Here is a 10,138-nt window from a genome sequence, read left to right as displayed (position 1 = left end):
CGTCCAGAAAGCCCTCGTTTCTACCTATTGTCTGTCCTCTTTGCTATAATGGCTGATATTTCACCGTTATAGATTCACTGCTTTCCATGTGTATGCTTAAGGTACTTCTTTTTTTTTAATTTTATTTTTATATTTTATTTTATTTTTTTTTGCGGTACGCGGGTCTCTCACTGTTGTGGCCTCTCCCGTTGCGGAGCACAGGCTCTGGACGCGCAGGCTTAGCGGCCATGGCTCACGGGCCCAGCCGCTCCGTGGCATGTGGGATCTTCCTGGACTGGGGCACAAACCCATGTCCCCTGCATCGGCAGGTGGACTCTCAACCACTGCGCCACCAGGGAAGACCTGGAGCAAAATTTGAACCAAGGAAGAGGCAGTCAGGTGCTCTGAGTGGAAGGCAGACTGCTCCTGGGCTAATCAACCTTGGTTTTACATGAAAAGAACCTGGGGTGCTTTAAGATGTTCAGAGTACTGAATCCCACCAACAGAGATTCTGGATGTCCTGGTCTAGGGTATGGTCTGAGCACCCCCTTGATTCTAATATGTAGCCAAGGATAAGAATTACTGGTCTGGTCAGAGTAGCTCTCGGTAAAACCATCAGGTGTGGCAAATTTACTTTGGGGGTCCTTGCTCCCCAACTTCTGTTTTCTCTGTCTCACTGTCTCCAGGACCCTTTCCTATATCTCATCCTGCTGGAACCTGCTTTCAAAGTGTTCCCCAACAAGGTATTAGTCGATAAAAACTTAAGGGTTTAGACCTTCCAGAAGTACATGCATTTTCATATGGGATACTTAAAGTCAAAATGACCTGGAGTAATCTAGCTATAGAGGGGTGAGAGGTGGCTGAGATGCATTTGAGCCAACAGCTTTCTAGTCATCATCACTGTAGTGATAGTCAATACGTATTATGAGCAAAACACTGTTCTAAGTATTCTCTCTCCATATATAAATACATATCTTCACTCACTGAATCCTCCCAATAGCCTTATGAGACAGGTGGCTTGCATTGGATAAACAAGACACAAGAGGGTTGAGTAATATATACAAGGTCCTACAGCCAAGAAATGGTAGAGCCAAGATTTGAACTCAGGAAGTCTGACTCCAGGTACCATCTTTTAACCACTCACTGCTCAAATGACCTCAATGGTCCCTACCAAGGGCAGAATGGAGTCTGAGGTCTAGTTTTGTATCTCCAACAGGAGATGTTGGGGAGCTTCCCCTTATTTTTCCCTTTCAAAGTCCCTGAGGCAGTACCCTCTATGGGAGATTTTCATTGTTCCTAAATGTCACCCTTCCCTGTGAGAGGGTAATACTTCTCCTGCTTCGTCAACATCAGGCTTGGCCATGTGACTTGTTTTGGCCACCAATAAAATGTGAGAGGAAGTGATGTATGCTACTTCTGAGCAGAAGCCTTAAAAGTCATCATGTTGTTTCTTTTCTCCCTTCTAGCAGGATATTGTTTTGAAGCGAGGGAGGAGCTGCTCCTTCAGACCGGGACTCAGCATAAAGACAAAGTGGAGCAAAGATACAACCATGTAATTTAGATGAAATGGAGCAAGGTGAAACAGAGGGATTACTTTCATGTAATTTTGTACATGAAAAATGTATCTTCATTTTAAGTCACTAAGGCTTGGGGGTTGTTTGTTAATGCAGCATTACCTAGTAAAAACTGACTGATATACCTGCTGAATATCAATATTTTTAAGCTCAAGTGCCAGAAATGCTATAAGGATAATATCCTTAAATAACCAATAAAATACATTATAATTTTTCCAAGAAATATTGCAAATAGGCTCAAAACAGATTTCCACCTTCCACGAATACTTTTTATGCATTGACCCATCCCCATCTCAGAACGCTAAGAGATCTGAAGCATTTGCCTAGCTCAGTACATCCAGAATTCATTCACCAGCCCAATACTTACAAAAGGAATCAGAAAGAAAGGATGAAGTAGATTGAGTTATTTTAGGCTTGAGGGCATTGGATAGCATGGGAGAGAAAAAGTGTCTATTTTCCTTTATAGATGGGAATTAGTGGCAAGACTTGATGAAACTCTCCCTTATCTGCGACAGAGAATGAAAGAATCCTTAATATAAATTCTGTGTTCCATGCTTCAGAATCTGTTGCTCCTTTTAATTCCCAACTTCTTGCTTCGGTCTCATATAGTTTACAAACTTATGGCCCATGAGCTGAATGTGGCATGTTGAATCTTTTCTTTGGTTTGTATGTTGTGTGGGTGTTTATATCAGATTGATTGCCAACACTCAAAATTGGAGATATTTCAAGTAAAAAAAATTGATATTTCCAGCTTCTCTTGAAAAATCAAAACTTCTGGTTACATTGGGCCTGGGAACCATTGGCTAGAGTTAAGCAGCAGCTGCCCTTAAGGCTGAGCGTGTTCTCCATAGTCCCCACCTCTCTCTATTGCCTTATACTATTCCCACTTCACTTATTTGTATCCTTTGCTTAATCCATGCAGCCACAGGAGTTTGCTTCTCTGGGGGTCAACTTCCTTCTTTCTCTTCTCTTCCCTTCTCTCCCCTTCCCTCCCCTCCTCTCCTTTTCTTTTTCCTTTCTTTTCGTTCTTACTTCTTCCACAGTGAGGAAGGAGATCTCTGGGAGCCCGTTTTTTGCCGCCCTGAGGACACTACTCCCTGCCTTGTTCTCAGAACCTGAAGTGACCCAAATTTGACAGTCCAGCTGTTTGGGTCCCAAAGACAGTCACCTAAACTACCTAAGACCATTCTGGGGGTGGAGGGAATAGATGCTTCCCTCTGGAAATGCTGACTATGCTTATTCAATGGATTCTATAATATTTACTGATTTGCATACTTGTGTAGCTTGAAGGTCTTGAAGAAGCATAAACCTCCTGCCCACTAGATAATTCTGTTGCTTAACAAACCATAACAGCTCTGATTACATGCAGAATACTAGCAGTAAATGGTTTGAAAATGATTTTACTATTTTCTGTTATGGAAAACTCACATGTAGGAACATTATGGAACTGTTTTGAAATATCTTTAGCCTTCCGAATGTAAAATCACTAGACTTTGATATTTTAGCAATTCCACGTTTAAAATATCAGAGTTAATGAGACCTGCATCTGCTTTATTGACACCTACACTGGAGAAAGTCATCCAACACCGTATGGATGAAGTAGTCAGTGGGTGGGCACTTCCAATCCTCTGGCACGCCCTTTTCTTTTTCTGCACCAAATTTGTTGCTAGACCAACTTCTCATTGACTAAAACTTCACACCAAGGCTCAAGGATTATACACCTAGGACTAGGACTGTGCAGATTGTGGTATGGACTGTGGGCATCAAGATGTACACTGGGTTCCCAGCAATAAGGTCATTCTGAGAGCTCTCACACCAGCACTCAGCTAGCTGTAACCGTCTCCTGCATGCCTTCTAAGGACATTAAGACTGGACATTTTATGTTGTTTCCGTTTTAGTTTATTTGAAGGTTTTATGATGTCTTAGTTGATTGACTTCCAAATAAACACGCTGCTTTTAAAAATGGCAAGTTGTTTTTATTTATTTCTTTTAGGTGCCCAGTGGCTTCAGGGTATATTAGGCAGCTTTGAATTATAATTAAAATAATAACTGTGGACCTAAAACAATAATAGACGTTGAATTATGTGAACACCAAATTAGGATGTTCAGAAAATCTGTCTGAAGGAAACCAGGGTAAGCATGGAATTTTAAAAAGTTATCTTTGTGGCAATGTGACCAAAGGAAATTTCTAACAACAGCCTTGTTATTATTTTTTTGCTTTGTTTTGCCTTCCTACAAGGCTACTCAAACTTTTATTTTTTGTGTTTGCTGGACTTGGGGTGCGTGTAGGGGGTATCCAGTTCTTTCGGTGACCTTGTCATGATTTTACAGACAAGAGAAAATAATAAAACCTGCTTGTCGTCTGAGAAAATCATTGTATTCTAATGATTTCTTGAAAATTTCTCAAGTCCACGGGCACAAGCAGTAGAAGCTGGCATTGTGCTTCACTGAATGCCAGATCCTCAGAGCGCTTCTGAGTCCCTCTAAGACACACATCTGCGTTCCTCCATCTGTCATCTTAGCTCATCTTCCTCTCCCAACTGTTCTTAAATTAAATGACTACGTCTAAAGGGAGATTTTCTCGGGAAAGCTTATGAGAATTTGGCCAAAGGCAAATTAAAACATTGCAAGGTAATCACCCAACTCAACTCACTGCTTGGTGGGTCTCGGTGCCTTTTCTTACCCAAAGGAGTTCATCAACCTTTGGGCCCCATATGGAGGAAAGCAGGAAGAAATGGAAGTCAAGGGAAAATGGAATCCACTGGCTGATGGTCAGAGTGTCAGGAAATGAAGAGTGTGGCAGACAGGGCTGTATCCTGTGCAGTGGATCCAAAGGCCAGGGCAAGAGGCATAGGAGGTAAGAAGCAAAAGAAAGCAAGCATCTAGTTCTAGACCTTCCTGGCCTGATGCTTAATCTCAGGGATATGAAAATTCACCTTCTCTCACCCCCATGTCCCCAGAGATGAATGGATAAGAGTTCCTACAATCATCACGGGCCACTAGGATTGACAGGACTCTTCAGCTTGGCTGGTCATTGCCCTTTTATTCCCTCGATGCTCCACGTGAATTCTTTCTTAACATTGGGTTGAAGGGGACAGCTTTCCCAGAAATTACAACTGTGGGAATTTATCCTAAGGAGACAACTGGAAAGATTCATCAAGCACAAGGATGTTCATTAGAGTATTGTTTAAGATAACATTACTATCCATCCGTAGGGGATTAGTTAAATGACTGACAGTACATCCAACACTGGAATGCAACACAGTCATTCAAAAGGAACATGCAAATCTGTAATTCACTGGTGTGTTACGTGTTTGGAAGACATGTATAATATGATACCACTGACATAAAATAAGACAAATATATGTATACGTCTGAAGACCAGGCATCTGATAGGATGCCTTTCAGGTTAACAGTGTTTGCTTCTGGGTGGTAGAATTTTGGGTGATCTTAATTTTCTTTCTGCTTTGATCAACTGCTTGCACTTTAAAAAGAGATTATATATACGTTTTTTATAATCAGAAAAAAAGCTTAATGTTAGGTGTATATTTGAGAGAAAAAAAGAGAGCAGCCTTGGTTAATGGCATGTGAGTATCTGTGCTGCTCCACTAGTGTCTCCCAATGCCCCCAAAAGTCCCAAGGAACTGAATCCGGAGAAAGAGGTTTGGCTGGGTCATGAAGGGAACAGAGAGTTGGCTGCCACAGTGATGCTCTAACTCTTTATTCCCAGGCTACTATGGTCTAATCTGATCATCACTTCCATTGGAACTTTATGCTCCCCACTAAACACTCAAAGTGCTTCTTCAGAGCAATGCTTTCAGTTCATCCTCAGGTGACCTCTGTAAGGCAGAAGTGGGCAAGGAACATGAAGTTTCCTAATCTGGGGACCTGAGACACTAGTGCCTATGGGACTTGAGGGAAACCACGGCACTGTTGAGATCAGCGTTCTGGTCCTTGATCTCTCCATTGAGTGCTTCTTTGCCTAACCCATAGTGCCTCACCTTTAGCAATGAAAGGTAAAATGTTTGAAAGAATCTTTTTAGTAACTCAGGAGATGGAACGGAAACCTTCTGCCCTTTTGTGCATTGAGATGTTCAAGAACTGGATTATATCTGATGAGAGTGCCAGTTAGGAGAAACGTTTTTGGACGTTGGAAGGCTATCAGTGGTCCTGATTCATTCTAACGTTGCAGAGGAGGCTTCCTCCTGGACGTTTGGAGCCTGGGATAACAGTCTTATCCTACTATGAACTACTGTACACAAGGCAAGGGTTAACTTGCCTGGGTCTCAACATTTTTGTACATAAAACAAAGGGGGAGAGTGGCATCAGTCTTACCTGCCCCTAGGCATTCTTTGAAGGATCAAGTGATGTAACAGATATGAACGTCCTCATCTCTTTGACTTCTCTCTGACCTTCTCTAGAAGAGTTGGTTGCCCCCACCCCTTGCCATATTCTTGTAATAGACTACCAGTTATTCTATAGGTCTTGATATCTCTGCCTCCCCAGCAGGGCTCTGAAGAACAAAGTCAAGAATGACTCTGATTCAATACAACCCCATCCCAAGACCTAGCACAGCGCTTAGCATGCGGTAGTTTTCAATTAACGTTTGTTGACCAGGTGAGTGGTACAAAAGTTTGAAACGCTCCTCCAGTGGGAAGCATTAGGAATTGCCACTGTGAAACAGTTGGAACTGTCCTCTTACTGAACAACACACAATTTACTATCCGTTTTTCTTAAAAGCTCCACACCTTCTCTCTAAGACTGTTAGAGCACATGGAATAACAGTCACAACTCCTGACACGTGAGTGATGATTTGTGTCGGGCACTGCACGAAGCCCACTAGGTGAACTTCATCATCTCCTTCTACCGCCCTCACTTTGAGGTGGGTTCTGTTATCAGTTTTCCAGATAATGATGCTGAAGCTCAGAGGATAGTTTGCTTGGAACCCAGAGAGGATCAGTCTGGAATCCATTTTCAAGCCCGAGCTCTTGACCACTTTTCCTTACTGTGTCTGAAACCAACTTGAACCAAAGATCAGGCTGGTTTAGTACCTGCTTATTTTCATTTTAACTTGGGATTTCTGTAGAGTTAGCCTCTTTCAAATGCTCTTGCGACCAGTCTGTGTGTTCAGCAGGTAAAACTGAACAAGGCCACAGGGAAGGCTTAGATGGGCTGTGTTTCGTCCCCTTGCCTTCTGACAACAACAGTCCACCTTCAGAGCCTCAGCTCAAATGTGGTCCTTTCCTTTGTTCCTTAAATGTTCCCATTTTCTTTTACTTCCCTCTCAGTTTCCTCTTAACCAGCTGAGTGACAGAAACTCAATGCTGACCACTTCATTAGTCGACGACCTTGTCCCTCTGGCCTCCTGCCCCGCTGGCTCTCCTGGGCAGGTTGCCTTACGTCATAAGTCCTTGCTAAGGGTCAGGACCTTGGAGCCATCAGCACTGGGCATGTTGTTTTAATATATATCTAGAGAAATCAGGCCTGTCGGATCACATTAGGCCCTATTTGTGGATTGTACGCCAATCCCCACGGCGGAGATGAACTGTTACCTTTGAAATACAATCATGGCTGGTTAGCAGTGAGTACAGCGCATGGATTATATTCCATCAGGGAGGCCCTTCTAATCTGTCTCTCCCCTCATTGGCAGGGCTGCCCTTCTTCCTGTACAGAGAATATCCTCATCGACAGCAGTGTTGGAAAGGAGCAAGGCTAAGAGATACAGCATGTTTCTAAAACCAGATGTGTTAATGAGCACACGAGGGTCAGTGTGGTATGTGATAACTCAGTGTCGCGGGAGCCCAGGGTAAATGGGTGAGTTGTTGGTATGGCGCTAAAATTGCAAAGTTAGCAGCCACCATCAGGTTGAGGGATTACCTTGTGGCAGGCATTGGATTAAGCATTTTATATACATTAGCCCGTTTGGTCCTCATAGAAACCTGGAGGTCAATACTACCATTAAACCCATTTTATGGATGAAGAAATTGAGGTTCAGAAAAGTCCAGTGCTTTGCCCAAATTCACAAAGCAATTAAGTGATGGGGGGTAGGGGGCAGATTCCAAAGCTGCTTCCAACCACAAGGCCACCATGATTTTGCCATGATAGTACGTGGTCTCTTTGGAGTGGGATTTTAGGTGGTGTTTCAAGAGAACCATAATGAAATTCCCCTTTCTATTTAGGGAGGGGCCCCAAATATCTCACTTGACCCAACAGAAGATTTGTTTTAAAATGGAGTCTGGGACTAAGCCAACCTCCCTGTTTTTTCTTTCTTCTCTGGGATTGGTTTTAAACCCATTCCTACATCCCGTGGGAGTCTGGCTGGACAGATCCCTTGACAGGGGCTAGAAATAGCTCTCAAAGCCTATTTTTAAGGAAAATGTGATGTCAAAAAATGAGGCAGGAATGGACACCAAGAAGAGAAAAGAATACACCAGAATGGAGTTAAGGAGTGCTTAACCAGGAAGTGCTCAGAGACAGGAAGAGTAGCAAGGCTGACAAAAAGATGAAAATTGGCAAAGATGCACTGGGGGGATGGAAGTGCTTTCCTACTTGGGCAGTGTATTTCTGTCATATTCCTGTGTTCTGCCCTTAGGAAGCTCAGCCAGGGAAGGTAAGTGCCGTGGTTCTGCTACAAACCCACTTTTCTATCTAGAAAAACAGGGCCTGACAAAACACATGCAGAATCGCCTGCTTGCCTCTTTCCTGGAACCTCAAGGCACAATGCAGAGGTGTCTAGTAACACTGCAATTTCCTTTGAACTGTTTGGTTTTGTTTGGTACCGTTGTCTGGCAGGTTAGTCTTTTTGACTGCGTTAACTCACCTGGTATAACATTTTCTTTCACTGAGAAACAAGAAGGCTGGAACTCACCTCTCTGACTCGGGCAAAGCTGGACATCATCCAATCATGCGTGGCTAGACTTCTGGAGGCTGTAAACGATATCTTCCGAGCTAAGGAAGAGAAGAAAGAACAAAAACACTGTTGGGGAGACGACTGGTGAACGTTTGTAGGCCAACTGGTGAATGAGAGACAGGATGAACCCATCCTTCTTCACTTATTTTTCTTGGGTAAAATTTGCATTTAAGGGGGGCGTTTATTAAAGTCGCCCCCACCTAGGCCACTATGACCAGCAAATGTTCCAGCTACCTGTGGTCATTCCATGTTGACAGAGCTGGAGAAAAGCACATACTTTAACTGGAAAAGGAGTCTTCACAAATGCAATTCAGGGCGGCCGACCTCAAGACAGCATCTGATATTAATTAGAAATCATACAACGCTCTAAGTTGAACTAAAGAAATTTTGGTAGAAGGATCTGACAAGAATGAGGAAAATCGAAAGTGAAATCCCGTGCTGATTGAAAGAGACTGCAGCTCCCGCTTCTCTCCCCAGCCACCACGTTACTACCTGTCTATCCCAGGGAAAGTGTTCCAATGGTGTTAACTACTGAACACTTGCCTCTCTTTCCATTCCCCTTTCCCTGTGTAGCTGCGGTGAGTTGGCTGCCGAGATGTAGCCCTGAACCTATCCATCAAGTCTAGGGAAGAGAGAGTTAGAAAGGCAAACATTATCTGGGATCAATATCTTTACAAATCCGAAGGAAACCCCAGCTCCCGAAGGGTTAAGCCAGGGAAGGAAAAGCCATCAGGCTGTTTAGTGAGTTAATGTCTTTATTGACGGGGGAGGCCTTTAAGCCCCAACAGGAAAAGTGGGGAAAGTGGTAGATTGTTCAGCTGGGGAGAAAGGAGAAGGCAAGAACATTATCTATATATTTGCGCCATGCTCTCATTCCCCCTGCATTCAAACCCCTGAAATCCATGTAATGCACAAGACTTTCTGTAGCCTTGAATACTATTCAGTACAAGGTGTTTGTCTTGCCCTTATCCCCCTCCCAAAGTGGAATCCACATCTTCCCCTAACAATTTTGCTATAATGCACATCTCAGACTAATGCTTGCATTGAAGAGCACGTCTTAATTTAACAACTGTGTTATAAAGCACATCTCAAGCTAACTTTCCTAGGATAATCCATATTTCAACCTAACTACCCTGGCATAACACTTCAATCTAATTCCCCTACTGCAAAGTACATTGCAATCTAACACCCTCATATAATGTACATCTCAGTCCATTATTTTGTATTTTGTAAGCCATATTTTGGTATGTCTTTTCCATTAAGGAGCAGAACTGTCTGGAGACAACAGCTATCCCTATGCTGAAAGCTTCCGTGGTTCTTACATCGTCCTTTGGTGACAGGCTGCTGATGGATATGCTTCTGAACTTTCACCTTTGCCATCTTGGGTTCAACTCTGGCTTGTTTCTGTACTTGAAGGCTTAAGCCTCCTGTTGGGAACAGGGGTGACCAGGGAGCCCTGCCTGGCCCTGATGGGCCTTCTCTCATGCTAACCAGCAGGGCGGGCCACCTCAAATGATCAGAGTCTACCTCAGGAGAGGGACGTCTGAGGCCAATGTCAGGGTCAGGGGTCAGGGTGTAGCTGTTGGCTAATAGAGTGTGAGCTAACACTGTTGTCAAATTGCTGGGCTGAACGACAATGCCTGCCTCCTGCTGATGACCTTACCCCAGGGGAGGG

General features: G+C 43.5%; 1 protein-coding gene across 1 annotated transcript in view; it reads right to left on the bottom strand.

Moving 5' to 3' along the window:
* The window catches only part of LOC112393453 (putative uncharacterized protein C16orf47), a 14,849-nt gene extending 5,006 nt beyond the window's left edge, over window positions 1-9,843 (bottom strand). The window contains 2 exon segments of the mRNA XM_024735705.1: window positions 8,422-8,501; window positions 9,786-9,843. Of these exon segments, the coding sequence (XP_024591473.1) occupies window positions 8,422-8,501; window positions 9,786-9,843 (138 nt within the window).
* Between the last annotated feature and the right edge of the window lie 295 nt (window positions 9,844-10,138).

Source organism: Neophocaena asiaeorientalis, unplaced genomic scaffold (genome assembly GCF_003031525.2).
Source record: "Neophocaena asiaeorientalis asiaeorientalis breed wild unplaced genomic scaffold, Neophocaena_asiaeorientalis_V1.1 scaffold40, whole genome shotgun sequence".
Lineage (NCBI taxonomy): Eukaryota > Metazoa > Chordata > Mammalia > Artiodactyla > Phocoenidae > Neophocaena > Neophocaena asiaeorientalis.
The sequence above is the reverse complement of the archived record's forward strand: the minus strand, read 5'-3'. Positions and strand labels throughout refer to the sequence as shown.